Genomic DNA, 15,426 nt, shown 5'->3' on the forward strand with positions numbered 1-15,426 from the left:
CAGTACAGAGACACACAAAAAAAACTTAGGATGAATGCTAACCATACAAGAAATATTTGCGCCAGACAAGTGCCAGGCAATGACCATCTCCAACAAGAGAATGTCCGTGCCTGCATGCAGCAAAACCTGGACAACATCCAGGCTTGGGCTGATAAGTGGAAAATAATATTTGCGCCAGACAATGACCATCTCCAACAAGAGAGCGTCTAACCACCTCCTCTTGACATTCAACAGCATTACCATCGCCGAATCCCCCACCATCAACATCCTGGGGGTCACCATTGACCAGAAACTTAACTAGACCAGCCACATAAATACTGTGGCTACAAGGGCAGGTCAGAGGCTGGGTATTCTGCAGCGAGTGACTCACCTCCTGACTCCACAAAGCCTTTCCACCATCTACAAGGCACAAGTCAGGAGTGTGATGGAATACTCTCCACTTGCCTGGATGAGTGCGGCTCCAACAACACTCAAGAAGCTTGACACCATCCAGGACAAAGCAGCCCGCTTGATTGGCACCCCATCCACCACCCTAAACGTTCATTCCCTTCACCACCGGCACACCATGGCTGCAGTGTGTACTATCTACAGGATGCACTGCAGCAATTCGCCAAGGCTTCTTCGACAGCACCTCCCAAACCCGCGACCTCTACCACTTAGAAGGACAGGGGCAGCAGGCACATTGGAACAGCACCACCTGCAAGTCAGGAAGTCACACACCATCCTGACTTGGAAATATATCACCGTTCCTTCATTGTCGCTGGGTCAAAATCCTGGAACTCCCTACCTAACAGCAGTGTGGGAGAACCTTCACCACACGGACTGCAGTAGTTCAAGAAGGCAGCTCACCACCACCTTCTCAAGGGCAATTAGGGATGGGCAATAAATGCTGGCCTTGCCAGTGACGCCTGCATCCCATGAACGAATAAAAAAAACCTTCTCTTGGTTGACTGAAGTGCCACTTGGTGATGACTAATTTTTTTTAAGACAGTAAATTCAATCCCATACTTCCTAACTATCCAGTTTATCTATCTATATCTATCTATCTATAAGATGAAATTTAATGCAGAGAAGTGCAAAGTGATGCATTTTGGTAGGAAGAATGAGAAAAGGTAATATAAACTAAATGGTGCAATTTTAAAGGAGGTGCAAGGAACAGAGAGACCTGAGGATACACATGCACAAATCTTCAAAGGTGGCAGGACAAGTTGAGAAGGCTGTTAAAAAAGCAGATGGGATCCTGGGCTATATTAATAGAGGCAAAGAGTACAATGGTAAACCTTTATAAAACATTAGTTAGGCCTCAGCTGGAGTATTGTGTTCAATTCTGGGCAACACACTTTAGGAAGGATGCCATGACCTTAGAGAGGGTGCAGAAGAGATTGACTAGAATGGTGCCAGGGATGCGGGACTTCAGTTATGTGGAGAGACTGGAGAAGCTGTGATTGTTCTCCTTAGAACAGAGAAGGTTAAGAGGAGATTCAATAAAGGTTTCCAAAATCATGAACGGTTTTGACAGAGTAAACAAGGAGAAACTGTTTCCAGTGGCAGAAGGGTCAGTAACCAGAGGACGCAGATTTAAGGTGATTGGCAAAAGAGCCACAAGCGACATGAGGAAATAGAAACATAGAAACTAGGAGCAGGAGTAGGCCATTCGAGCCTGTTCCGCCATTCAATATGATCATGGCTGATCCTCTATCTCAATACCATATTCCTGCTCTCTCCCCATATCCCTTGATGCCTTCTATGTCCAGAAATCTATTTAGCTCCTTCTTAAATATAGTCAGTGATTTGGCCTCCACAGCCTTCTGTGGTAGAGAATTCCACAGGTTCACCACCCTCTAGGTGAAGAAATTTCTCCTCATCTTAATCCTAAATGTCCTACCCGTATCCTGAGACTGTGACCCCTCATTCTGGACACCCCAGCTAGGGGGAACATCCTCCCTGCATCCAGTCTGTCTGGCAGTCAGGATTTTATACGTTTCAATGAGATATTTCTTTACGCAGCGAGTTGTAATGATCTGGAATGCACTGCAACTTTCAAAAGGGAATTGGATAAATACTTGAAGGGAAAAATTTACAAGGCTATGGGGAAAGAGCAAGGGAATGGGACTAATTGGATAGCTCTTTCAAAGAGCCGGCACAGGCATGTTGGGCCGAATGGCCTCTTCCTGTGCTGTAGCCACTATGAAGATATTGCTTGATATTTATGCACTGGATGATTTGGTATTATCCAACTTTCTCTCATGAAATATGTGATCAAAATGTCAACATTTTTAGATTTTTCCAGAACTTTTGACAGAAGCAGGATATAATCAGATAAATCACTGTGGTGTGGGTGGAGTCTCAAGGCATTTGAAGAAGTCACTGCAAACTAGTTGCACAAACTAAAGCAGAGCTGCCCTGTTTTAGATATGATGTGGAGATGCCGGTGATGGACTGGGGTTGACAATTGTAAACAATTTTACAACACCAAGTTATAGTCCAACAATTTTTATTTGAAATCTACAAGCTTTCGGAGGCTTCCTCCTTCCTCAGGTAAATGTTTACCTGAGGAAGGAGAAAGCCTCCGAAAGCTTGTAGATTTCAAATAAAAATTGTTGGACTATAACTTGGTGTTGTAAAATTGTTTACAACTGTTTTAGATAGATCAACATAAACGTCACCTATATTTCCCTTCTGTCGATGCAGTAGTCTAAGCAAACCTGCATGTAGTGATTGTGCTGACATAATGCACTAATCGCATTTTCCAACACACTAATATTTCTTTTGTGTATTTTTTATTGGTTGTACTAATCAGTACAAGTTGGCTGCACTGATCAATTTTATGCCAGAATCTCCATTCTTTTCACCTCATGACTACCTTGTATTGCTTTCTAACTTCTGACAGTGCCAATGAGCAGCGTTAGAGCAAGTTCGCGGCATTGAACAGCTGCTCTGCACCATTTGGCACTTTGAACAGCTGGGCCATTCCACTTAGACTGCTAGTGAGAGAATGAATGAATGCAATAAAAAGTTGCAATACTAACAGCTGATATTAAAGTGCTGATATTAAAAGGAGAAGCTGGGTAGCTGTTTAATGCTGGTCGGTGATGAGCAATAACAAACATGTGAAATCACCTGTAGTGATCAGTTATAGTAATCATTTGGGCAACTGATCAAATAACTAGATTCTACTCAAAATGATGGAGAAAAACCTCAATGTCCAATAATTCTGGGGCAGGATGTGAGTTACTGACCAATATATTTGCATATTTCAAGGAATTAACTGTAATGGCCTGCACGAATTTTAGTTTTTCGTGCCCATGTATGTGTGTTTACTTTTCACCTACCATTACTAAAAACATCTATGCATAATTTATCCAAAAGAAATACAACAATCCTTCACCGATCGCTACTTACCGATTTCCAGTAATGACTGGCAGCATGTCAATTGATGAAGTAGATGTAGCCTGGATTACTTTAAAAGTCACATTCCGTAAATCCATAATTCCTGTACTCATATCTTCAAGCATCGCAAGTTCCTCCCCTACACAAAGTACACGTTTATTAGTCGTGGCTTCCACATCATTTTTTGTTAACCTTTTACTTACCAAGGGAAGGATATCACTGCTGGCAAAGATACATTTTTCCACTTTTAGAACCATCACTAAATACTTCTAGCTTAGGTGAAAGACAGCCAGATTCAATTATAAAACTCCATTTACTTAGTCATAAAGATGTGCCTTAGCCCTAACCTCACAAATTCTTACTTGAAGAACAGTAAGTTCTCAAATTGTTTGTGCACGGAGAAAGATTAGTGCCATGAAAATGGAACCAGAGCCCATTATGGGAGGAGGGGAACAGTACAGAAGCTTTTTGCTAAGGCAGAAAACAGTAAGACAAAACTGACAGTACACTTGATTGAGGACAATAACAGTGCCAAGGAGTGAGAAAGTGAGTAACTGACTAGATACAAATTTGCCATTAGGTGAATTTTTGGAAAAGGCTTATTTCAGTTATGGTCAACTTTTTTAAGCAACTGTACATTAAACAAAAACTATTATTGAGATCAGGAGAAAGACTAAGGAACTGTCCGAAAGGTTGGGTTATACAAGATGTGGAAAGACAATGGATCACTTGATTTATGCAATGATGTTAAAATCTCTTACAGGGATAAAGTCCTCATGATTATGTATCAAAACAAGGTAGGCAATTTCTGCTGGTATATTTGACTTCTAACCCCCTGTTACAAAAGAAAACAGCTAATATCACAAAACATTATGGACAAGAATTCTTCATTTTAGTCATCAGCCTTTCCTAGGATATTTAGAATGTAACAAACATGGAAGGTAGAGTTGCTACAACAGAAATCTAATTACGCAAATAAACTTATGAATGTCTTACCATAAGTGCTTAAAAGACCTTCAAATTGTGCCAACAAGCCAATGGTATAAAGCTGGCGCAAATATCCATCATCACGAAGGCAGTTTCTTAGTTTGATAATGAAACCACAGATCAGGGCTGTCAGCTATATCGAAGACAAAGAATATAAAGCATATGATATTCAATAAAAAACATGAACATCATCAGAGGTTATTTTGCGACATTTAGGATTGTCATTTTGCCTTTTGTACATTATTTGCTTTTTTCAGGGCATTTCACTTAGGTTCTTTTTTGAACTACTCTGCAGTGAAAGCAAAGTAACAAGCAGTACTGACCAAAGCATCATGTAAAAAGCACAAGGTATCTTTAAATTCATTCATGGGATGTGGGCGTTGCTGGCAAGGCCAGCATTTATTGCTCATCCCTAATGGCCCTCGAGAAGGTGGTGGTGAGCCGCCTTCTTGAATCGTTGCAGTCCGTGTGGTGAAGGTTCTCCCACAGTGCTGTTAGGTGGGGAATTCCAGGATTTTGACCCAGCGACAATGAAGGAATGGCGATATATTTCAAGTCAGGATGGTGTGCGACTTGGAGGGGAACGTGCAGATGACGTGTTCCCATGTGCCTGCTGCCCTTGTCCTTCTAGGTGGTAGAGGTTTCGGGTTTGGGAGGTGCTGACGAAGAAGCCTTGTAGATGGTATACACTGCAGCCATGGTGCGCCGGTGGTGAAGGGAGTGAATGTTTAAGGTGGTAGATGGAGCGCCAATCAAGCGGGCTGCTTTGTCCTGGCTGGTGTTGAGCTTCTTGAGTGTTGTTGGAGCTGCACTCATCCAGGCAAATGGAGAGTATTCCATCACACTCCTGACTTGTGCCTTGTAGATGGTGGAATGGGAAATTTTCAGCAATAAAGACACAAAAAACATTCCACCTGTTAAGTTGCATAAAGGAAACAGAACAATATTTTTCTTATGAATGCTGACAAGTCATTCGTACAGAAGCACAATGGTGAAATGTTGCCACACGATACATAAAGCTCCTCAACCAGTGGGAAGATTTGTGCCACTGCCCATCAGGGGACTGACACAATTGCTCGCTGGGAAAGCTGCAGAAATGCTCTCTTGACTGGAGTTTTACAATATAGGTAAGAGGTTAATTAAGAAGATAAACCTTAAATGTTCAGAGTACAAATTAGAGCATAAAATATTCAAAATATTTGTACAGAAACCAACGGTCCCACAATGTGATAGGGTGAATTAAATGTCCATGAAACGGGGGTTGGTGAGAGGGGGGGGGGGGGGGGAGGGGAGGGGGAGAAAAGAAAAGAATTCCTCTGGTCACTGTGTACACTGAAATGCATTTGTGATGATGATTAGTAATTAATTGGCTGTGAAGTGCTTGGGGTTATCCTGAAACACAAAAAATTGGATAAATGCAAGTCCTTTCTTCATTAGAAATACCAATGCACTTGTGATCTTGCTACATGTAACAACTAGAGGAATTCTTCAAGGTTTTGACAATTGTCAAAAGATTCTTCTGATGTTCTGCTAACTTAACCAGTAGACGATTAGTTTATTTGTATTTTGATATGATGAATAAGCGACAGAGTCACGTGTGCGTTGAGGGGGTCACGTGCGTCAAAAGAGTCTGCTCAATAAATAAATATCATTACACTATGACAGATATATATTTAAAATTTTTTTTTACAGTAATTGTTTTTAAGTTGTGTTTTAGGTACCTGCTGCAGAGTGTGTAAGCATTTTTGTGTTTATGGTTTGGGCACCCTTTGGTCTATGCAAATGAGATGCTACACATCATCAATGAGATAGGTGGAAGTAGTTCATGTAACAGAGGATGAAATGACACACGAACTTCATTACACTATTCAGGGTATTTAAATTAATCTTGCAGTTGCACACCACATACTGAATTAAGACCGTATATAGTGCCTTTCACATTCTCAGGACGTCCCAAAGCTTTTAACAGCCAATTATGTACTTTTGAAATGTACTCAGTTGTAGGGAACCCGACAGCCAGGTCAGCAAGGTCCCACTAACTGCAATGAGATAAAGGACTAGATCATTCTGGCAACTGAAGGATAAATGTTGACCAGGACACCAGAAGAACTCCCTTGCTCTTCTTCGAATAGTGCCATGGGATTTTTTGCATCCATCTGAGACGGTTAATTGGTTTAATGTCTCATTTGAAAGACACCACCTCTGACAGTGCAGCACACCCTCAGTACTGCACTTGTAGCTCTAGAGACTGCAGCCAGGGCGTGAATGCCTTTATCAGGATATATTGTTGTGCATCAACATATGGAAATGTCTTCTGAAATTACTTCAGCCGTACTGTTCAAAATATTTTAGCAATAGAAACAGAAAATAATTTGAAGTTTTGTTTGAAAACTTTTTACCTCTTTTCTGATTCCCTGGAGCTAAATTTCTTTACTCTTGGGGGTACCAGAAAGCGGCTGCAATAACTATGAGTTTTCTGGTCTAAGTGGCAACAATTCAGGCAAGCTGAGGCCAAGTCAGACTGGGCCTCCAGAATCTGGTTATATAACAGCATTGGAGGAGGCCTCTTGAGCTTGGCTAGGCAATGTGCACGGTAGGAGAAATTTCAGAAAAGAGAAAGAGCAGAGAAAAGAAAAAAAATTATTGGCCTAATCTCAAAAGATAACAATAGCTGCATTTGCACACTAAACTTACAGTCTGACAAAAGACCACGTCTCTGCGGTACTGGATAATCAAGTCCATTGCTATAGTAGGAGCACTATCTTGCATTAGTAGAAAGACCATAGCTTTCTTTGCTTTGTCACTCATCATGGCTACACAGTCAGTGAGTGTGGTCAGCAGAGGATAAAGTGCTTCACTCCACTCACCTGTCAAACAGCAAAGGAATAATTACTTTCAATTCCAGGGTCTGAGGAAACAAAGAACTGTCACACAGGAGCAACAGGATCTAGTGACTGACACTTTTGACTCCCCACTGATAACATTGTCAGAATCCAGAAATGTGTAAAACCAAATTTAAAAAGTGGGAAAAAAAACTTTCAAATTAACAGTACAATTTTACATTTATGCAGGTCATCACAGGTCAGGTGTGGTTTCCAGTGCTACCTGTATTGTATGAAATGGTTTCCCAGTGCAACACTGTAAAATGTGGTACATTTTAGTATTTAGAAAAAAGTGACAAGTCATGCGAGATCCTGCATTTTACACTCAACTTATTTTCAATATAGTGGTATGATTAGTATATTTATTACAAACTACAGTCAGCATGCATTTTCATTCTTTAAGTTGGAACAGTGCTATATTTAATTTCAGATATTAAATCCAGTATTCTGTTGGTGCTTCAGCTAAAGAGTTAAAAGTTACTTCAGCTATGGCTAAAAAACAATTCAAAAGGTACTTCATAAGTTAGCTAGCCATATTCTCAGATCGTCTTCTCCTTAGTTCAATTTCCTTGTACTGTAGTTACATTATTTCCATTTAAGCTTTCTCCCTCCTGAACGGACAACAGCGTGAACAAGTTAACAAACAATTTTAAGCAATTAATTAATACTTTTAAATTTAAGCTATGACAAAATAAAAATCAGTGTCCTCTTAATAATGCCAACAATAGCAATGTTTTTAAAAAAGCATTTACTAAAACATTGTTATAGTAGCATAATTTGTGGGCATGAGTTGTTTTTAAGTACCAGTGTGAACATCATGCCATTTTATAAGGAATTTTACATATGCTCAAACAATAACATTTCCAGGCATCTTAAAAAGCATACTTATTTTCTGTTAATTTTGTAGCATCGGTACTGTCATAATTTAATCACATTTTTTTGTTTCAAGGTGTTATAAAGCAAATGTTGTTTAAAATTAGCCATTATAATTCAGTTCAGAGTGGAGGGGCCTACACATCGCTGGCTTTGTTTCTGACAGTACAACTGTTATGAAGCCTGCCTTTCTTTCCTATTTCCTTTGACAGTTGTTCTAAAAAGTGAGTCATTTTCACAAAAAGAATTGAAGATAGTCTCTTAGGTTTACTCTGCAGTTCTGGGCACGAATGCGAAAAAGTGAGTTTGAATCTCAGCCTTAACCGATGCTCACCTGTAGAACTCCAGCATGAGGGGTTTCAGCTAAGTCACTGGGGAAGAAGGGAAACTAGTGCAGAGAGACCTTTCTGAACTGCTTGCATGAACCTCAACAATCAACTGAGAAATACTGTTAATTACATTCTGATATTATGGACTGGCCAAATTTGGACAGCGGGATGCAAGAGAATAAACAAGCTACAACTGTCTTAAGGTTTTATGTAATTTGCTTTTTCAGAATTTTCAGGATTGTAAATTTACACAAGAATTCCAACAGATGCAGTGCAAAATAACAGACATTTGTATTCTGAAATAATAAAGGTCTTTTCAGCGCTTAAAAATGTCTTCATTCTTCTGTGAAAGATTATCAACTTCTTCTGACTCAATCACTATCAAGATGTGATATTCGTATTACTGTGCACATGTACATAAACATGTAGATGAACTGCTTCAAGCCCCAACAATTTTATCATCTTTCAATGTTTTTTTTTAAAAACTTGTTCTAGGGATGTAGGTGGCACTAGCAAGGCAGCATTTATTGCCCATCATAGTTGCCCTGAGGGCATTAAGAGTCAACCACATCGTGTGCGACTAGTCATGTGCAGGCCAGATCAAGTAGAGGTGGCAAGTTCCTTTCCCCGAACCAGTTTGGGTTTTTAAACAACAAAATGAGAGCAAGGTCATTTTTTTCTGGTGCGAGCCCTCAAATTTCAGGATTTATTGAATTAAATTTCACAACTTACTATGATGGGATTTCAACCTCTAGGTTGCCAGTTCATTAACATAGGCTACTGTACCTCTCAATGACACTTCCTCCCAAAAGGGACTGAAGGCCTTCCTCCCCCCACTCCATAGTATTTAACATTACAAAGAAAATCTGAGCCCTTTCTTCACCCTGCCCTATTATTCTGACTTTCAGAGATTTGCAGACAAGTGGAAAGAAAATCAATGAAGTCCATTACAAAACAGAATTAAAAAGGTAATTTTAAACAAAATTTGCTTCATAACACGGGACAGAAATTGTAATCAAATGTTAGTTGTGATGTTCCAAAAATAACATGTACAAACCAATATACTTTAAATAGGTCAGTTTTCCCATTGTAAAACGTACTAGCTGAAGCATCTATGTGCAAAAACATGATGCTTTATTGCAACCCAGGTCAGGTATGAAAAAGCAGAAACTGGCTGGTGAAAGGGCCTGGAAAACACACATACCTTCTGTAGGCTCCTCTGCAGTGGAGTGGCAATCTGCACAGAAATGGAGGTGCACATGCATGATTAGGAAGCAGCACTTTTTCTACTGACAAGCAGATCTACTTGCTTTTTTTTGAAGGATTTTACAATGAGGTACTTCGCACTCAGCTCTGTCAAAGCAGCAAGCAAAACTTAATTGAAGAGCAAGAGCATTTCAGTGCAACAATGACTACACCTGGGCATTTTGCAAACAAAACAGGTTTTAGGTTGTCTCTTTGAAGTGAAACCAACCTCCAAAATGTGCTAGATAGCATCAAAAGTCCTGTTACATCAGTACTCACAAATATTTTAAACAAAGGAATGGATGTTTTTTTTGGAACAGGTAGTTTTGATATTAGAAAACCATAATCACCCTGATTAAATATATTAAACCTCCTTTACATTACAATCAATAGTCTGAAATAGGACATTAAGATGTAACACGTTGTTACTTGACTGAAATACTGTACAGGTTTTATATTACTGCACCCAATCATGTAACTATATTATAAAAGAAATAATATCAATGGGTGTTGTCATCGCCACCATAAATTAACTTGACTAGGATTCCATTCCATATTCCTCCCAGGTTTGAAAATGTCAAAAACTAGGCATAAATTTGGACAGAAATTCCCTTGATCTGTATCTACAGGCAAATTTCTGATTTTCTAAACAGTACAGGTGGTCAAAATATCCAAATTTAATGAAAAAAATATTTTCTACTTTCCCCTGAAATCTACTCACATCTCCCAACTTCCCTAGCTGGGGGAACTGATCGGAGATCTGCTCCCAAGCCTCTGCCAGTGACTATCTTCAACCGGCTGTTAGGAGATGCAATAGAGCAGCATGCAATGAAGGGCCTTTCAATTCCCCTCCCTCTCTCTCTCTCCCCCAGAGGAATCCCTGGCTCTGCTGTTTACCCTATCACAAAATACAAACCAGGATTCCACTACTCTCTGAAGCAGTCCTACAGCTGGCCACAGGAAAGAGGTGTTTGCATTAAAGTGCCATAGAGGAAAAAGCAACCCCAAGGGTACACTTTTATATTATTTCTCAGCTAGAACCTGCAATTGTTGTTCTGCATCAATTGCTGAAACCAAAAACAAGTTTTGCATAAAAAAAAGAAATTACTGATAACAAGAAAATTAGAAATACTTCACAATTATCCACAACAAAAAAGTCAAAGTGGATAGTTATCCCCCAAAGATAATAAAATAATTGCAAGTTATGCATGGAGCTGAACATATAACTTGTAATTTAAGATAACTGCACAGACTACACTGTCCACTGGGGCACCAGTATACAGTGCCACGGATAGGAGGGATGCAGGCTTGATCACTCTTTCCGCACCATGTTTATGGAGAGATGCTGAGTGGACCCCAAAGACTTTCCCACAGCGTGAGGGAAAATTGGAGGTGTGTAGTTACTCCAGTCCTCTAGTGACTGGTTGACAAATGAACAGGCCAGCCATAGAAGGCTCATGCCCAAGCAAGACCTGCAGAAGAGAAAAAAGGAAGACAACAAGAGGGTTTTCATGACCTCAAAGCAACAAAAAAAGTGTATAATTGTGCGCTAATCATTTTAAACATCAGTAATTATTAATATATTTAGAGAATTGGTTTAGCCAGCCATGAAAAATAATATGGGGACAGAACTGGGACACAATAGCTTAAATTATATATTTAAAAAAATCTTCAAACAAAAACAGTCATCACTGTAGTGTTTTCGTAACTGAATAAAAATCCTGTCATTTCTTCCTAAAAATTTTTTTTTTTTAAATGCCCAGATGTGAGAGCAAATACCTAGAGTTCTTTAAGGCAGCAGCTCATCGCACAGCATGCAGTAGTCAATGCAACAGGACAGAAGTTGGACTTTAAAGCTGCTTTTCATATCAAGTGATAATGCTTGCTTTTGTGGTCATTTTTAAAGCCATTTAAACAGACAATAATGGACAGTGAGATTTCATAGAGAACATGATTTTTGATTTTAAATTAGGCTCAGCACTCCAGATTAAATTAACGTAGAATACAGGAATATTTACTTTTCACGTGAATTCAGACTTGCATAATAAACCCTGAACATAACACAAAACCAGGGTGGAAAGATAATGGTGTCACAAGGCATCAGTTATCAACAAAGTGCGTGCATTTGATTTATTTTGCATTTAATTAAGCAGGGTTACAACATCAACCCGTACAACATATTCGACTTGAGGTACTATTAATACTAATCAATAACTTTAACTATGCTGCAATCCCAATTTATTTTGAATGGATTTGTCTGTTACATTAATTTAAACAAGACAGAGTTTGCTGGTGACTGCCTGAGCTGGATACACTAATATACTGGTTTATTATTTTCTTATTGTATATTGTTATAATCTCAGTATCCACAAGTTCCAGGACTACCGTAGCATCAGCAAAACATATCAGTCCACCCTGTAAACAAACGTAAGCTATTGGCGCATACAAGTATCAGAAGCAAGCACACAGGCACACACACACAGGTAATGGGCATGAGACAGTAAGAAAGTCATGTTTTTAAGAATGGATTTAAAATAAAGCACAAGGACTGCTTGTAAAAATTGTTAGCAAGATTCTGTAAAACAGAACTTTTTTTTGTTGAAATTTAAATAGTTTGAAACCAGCACAGTCTTCAAGAAAAATGTGTTTTTTGAGGCAGGAGAAGAACCAGAAAAGTTGTGCATCATTTCAGGTACAACTTTACGCACACGTAACAAAATGATGCATAAGGGAATGATTGATGTTACATTATATGTTTATAAAAAGATTTTGTGAACAAAAAAAAAATCAAAACTAGTACTTCATCAAGTTGGTTATTCCTGGGTTTGTGCTTATCAATGTTGAAAGAAAATGCAAAGCACAAACTATGTGTAAGTCAATTCTGGAGCTGTTTGGGAAGTGGGGGGTGGTGGGAGCAGGATGAGGAAGGGTTGACATCCAGATTTCACATTTCAATTTTAGAGCTGGTATTTGACATGCACATTTCTACTTTAGAAGGGGATAGAAAAGGGGAAACAGGCCATCACATTTCTGAACAAACGGCAGAAGAAGAGCCTTCAGATTCACCTCATGTACAGAGGATTTTCTCTGGGTTGAGTAGTGAAACTAATTTGAGATCTGACCTCATACAATATTGTTACACGAGTCTCTGTACAGTACATTCAAGTTGTCTACCCTGTTGTCTGATGACTATGTGCATACGGTTCAATTTCTAGGGCAGTCTAAGGAGGCTCACTTTTTCCTCATCAGCCAACATCCCTCACAATGATTATCAGAATTCACATTTGGATCAAATTCCAGGAGTTGTGAGTGGATGTGTGAATTTGAAACAAGTGCTCATCCCTCATTTCTTCAAGTCATTTCTCCATCCAAGCCTGGCATGAGCACAGCATAATGGAAAAACATGGTGCGTTTCCAGGACTGGAGTCCAAAAACAAACTTTAACCTTTAAGATTTTTTTTTAAGTAAGCTGCAGTTGTCCATTAAACTACAGTAAAAGCAAAGACAGGTAGCAGAATGGGAAAGATCAAGCAAAGACAAAAGCGGACAGCGTGATGAACTAACTATTAAAAATGCCAAAATATGAAATTAAGAAAAAATGAAATGAAAACTAACCCTTGGTAAGCTCACTAAGAGGCCAAACTATTTGGAACATTTAGAAGACACAAAATATTACAATTAGATCCAGAGTTTTGTTTAAAACAATGATGGGCATTATCCCCAAAGTATTAGGATTGGCACTTCTTTATCAATGATTATATTGTGTCATGCACCAGGTAAATACAAGTTACAAAACTCTTGCTAGTATGCTATTTTAAATTGCTAATTTTCCTATCTGCTGTTTCAAAAAATTCCCACTGATCTCAATCAAACTAGAAAAATTAGCTTTATATGTTCAACAAGTGCTTTGATGCATTGCCCATTCAAGGAAGAGTTAAAAAAGCTATAACTCTCGTTAAAAACATGACTTTTATAAAGTCACCATTTAAGGATGGCCAGGAACAGTAGTAGGAGTCCTTGCCTCTTTATTCAGAGATCTTAGTTCAAGGCCATCTGGTAGCAGCACTTTGTGCGAGCAGGCCATGCCATCTTAGCCAGGGGTTGGGGGGCGGTGGGGAAAGAGGAGGAGGAAGGGCGGGATTGCAACAAGCATGTCTATTGTTGGTCATCTGGAATGGTTTTGGGTAACTCATCAGGCTAGGCAGTCTTAGCCCAGAAGCAGAAGCATGGACGGATGAGTGCCCATCTCTGGGAATCTCCCTAATTCGTATTTTTCCTTCCCACCCTATTGACCTTTCAACCAACCAAGGTGGCAGGCAGGTGACTTCTTCCAGATCTTTGTCAACGTTGCTATATAATTAGCAGCTAGAAAGAAAAGCAAGAATCCAAGTTGATTTACTTTCCAATTTCCCCACTCTGCCTCCTGAACTCAGCAGACATCAGAAATTTCATTGGTGAAGCAGGATAAAGTTACATCCTACTGTCTGTCAACAGATCACCTCGTGTCAATATTTAATTTGTTTCGTTTAACATAAAGTGAACATTTACAATAAATCTGGGTGCCTCCTCTGGGTGTTTTTTTTTTAACTCCCAAGAAAACTGTTTTACTTAACATACCAAGGGTTAGAAAGGATAGCAAATGGTAATGTTCACTCACACGCAGCTCTCTTATTGGAAGAACGACATGATGATGGAGATTGAGAATATTTCTCATCTATGGCTCCTGGATTTATCCAGTATGCGCGATGTTCTTGGTTACCTTTCTTGCTGGCAGAGGTAGCGTCACATTGAAAAACATCCTCACAGCTATCACTGCGTAACCGCTCCTTCTGGAGAAGTTTGTCTACTCTCTGAATAATACAGTCCAAACTTTTATCAACATTAAGCCACACTTTCTCCTAAAGGAGGAAAAAATGACAATGGTGAGAAAATAGATCATTTAATTCATGGTTTGCAGTAGAAAACAATCTTAATTCATTGATTATTATTTGAGGATAGGTATTTTTCTTGTTAATCTCCCTGGGCTATGTACCAACTGTGGCGGAGAAGGCAGCCTGTCAGTCTAATGACCGGCTCCTCTTCTTGGCCTGAAGAGCAACAATAGCAGGTCCTGGGAGCAGTCTTTTGACACTCCTATTTATTAAATGCAATGGTCTTGGCACAGGTCAACAGGCTAGACACCCTGATTGAGAGACAGGCTGGTTGTCAGGTGGGAAGGCCTGCAGCACCAGGCTGCAGCTGGGGAGTGGAGAGCATCAGGGGGAGGGAGCTGGAGAGGGCATCGCGGGCCAGGGGAGATCGGGGTGGGGGTGTCTGATCGCGGGGAGGGAAGCAAGTCAGCTTAGGGGGCCAGGGGAGTACTCCTGCTCCCCCTGGCCCACAAGCAGTGCTGGAAAGGCACTTACCTGCTGGATCCGGCAGTACTCGTCTCCCTTCAGCTGCCGGGTTTCCCGAGCCCTGGGAAACCTGGGCCGCAGCCGATAAACTTTAAAGCTGTCCTAAAATTTGAGGCACGCAGCCTCATTAAAATATTTAAATGACGAGACCGCCTCTGGAAAGGTTAGTCGCCCGCCCCTCAACCCACCTCCATTGAAACCGGAAGTGGGCGCGTTGGAGGCGGATTCTCCATTTTTAAATCCCCCCCCCCTCACTTCTTGGAGGGTTAAAATTCCCTCCAATGCTCTCCTGATCGGCCATCCATCCTCCACAACCATTAGCTC

The 15,426-nt window shown here is 40.0% G+C and overlaps 1 protein-coding gene across 10 annotated transcripts in view; it reads right to left on the minus strand.

The window, feature by feature from the left end:
• Positions 1-15,426, minus strand: part of LOC137322774 (inositol polyphosphate-4-phosphatase type I A) — a 179,046-nt gene that overhangs the window by 26,550 nt on the left and 137,070 nt on the right. For 6 of the 10 annotated variants that reach the window (XM_067985816.1, XM_067985812.1, XM_067985813.1 and 3 more), the window contains 5 exons: positions 14,364-14,604; positions 9,666-9,698; positions 7,072-7,244; positions 4,387-4,510; positions 3,403-3,529 (listed from right to left, as the gene is read on the minus strand). In XM_067985816.1, the coding sequence (XP_067841917.1) occupies positions 3,403-3,529; positions 4,387-4,510; positions 7,072-7,244; positions 9,666-9,698; positions 14,364-14,604 (698 nt within the window). The remainder of the gene's footprint in view (positions 1-3,402; positions 3,530-4,386; positions 4,511-7,071; positions 7,245-9,665; positions 9,699-14,363; positions 14,605-15,426) is intronic. The other 4 variants (XM_067985819.1, XM_067985818.1, XM_067985817.1 and 1 more) reach the window with 3 other exon arrangements.

This window comes from Heptranchias perlo, chromosome 6, assembly GCF_035084215.1.
Source record: "Heptranchias perlo isolate sHepPer1 chromosome 6, sHepPer1.hap1, whole genome shotgun sequence".
In the NCBI taxonomy this organism is placed as follows: Eukaryota; Metazoa; Chordata; class Chondrichthyes; order Hexanchiformes; family Hexanchidae; genus Heptranchias; species Heptranchias perlo.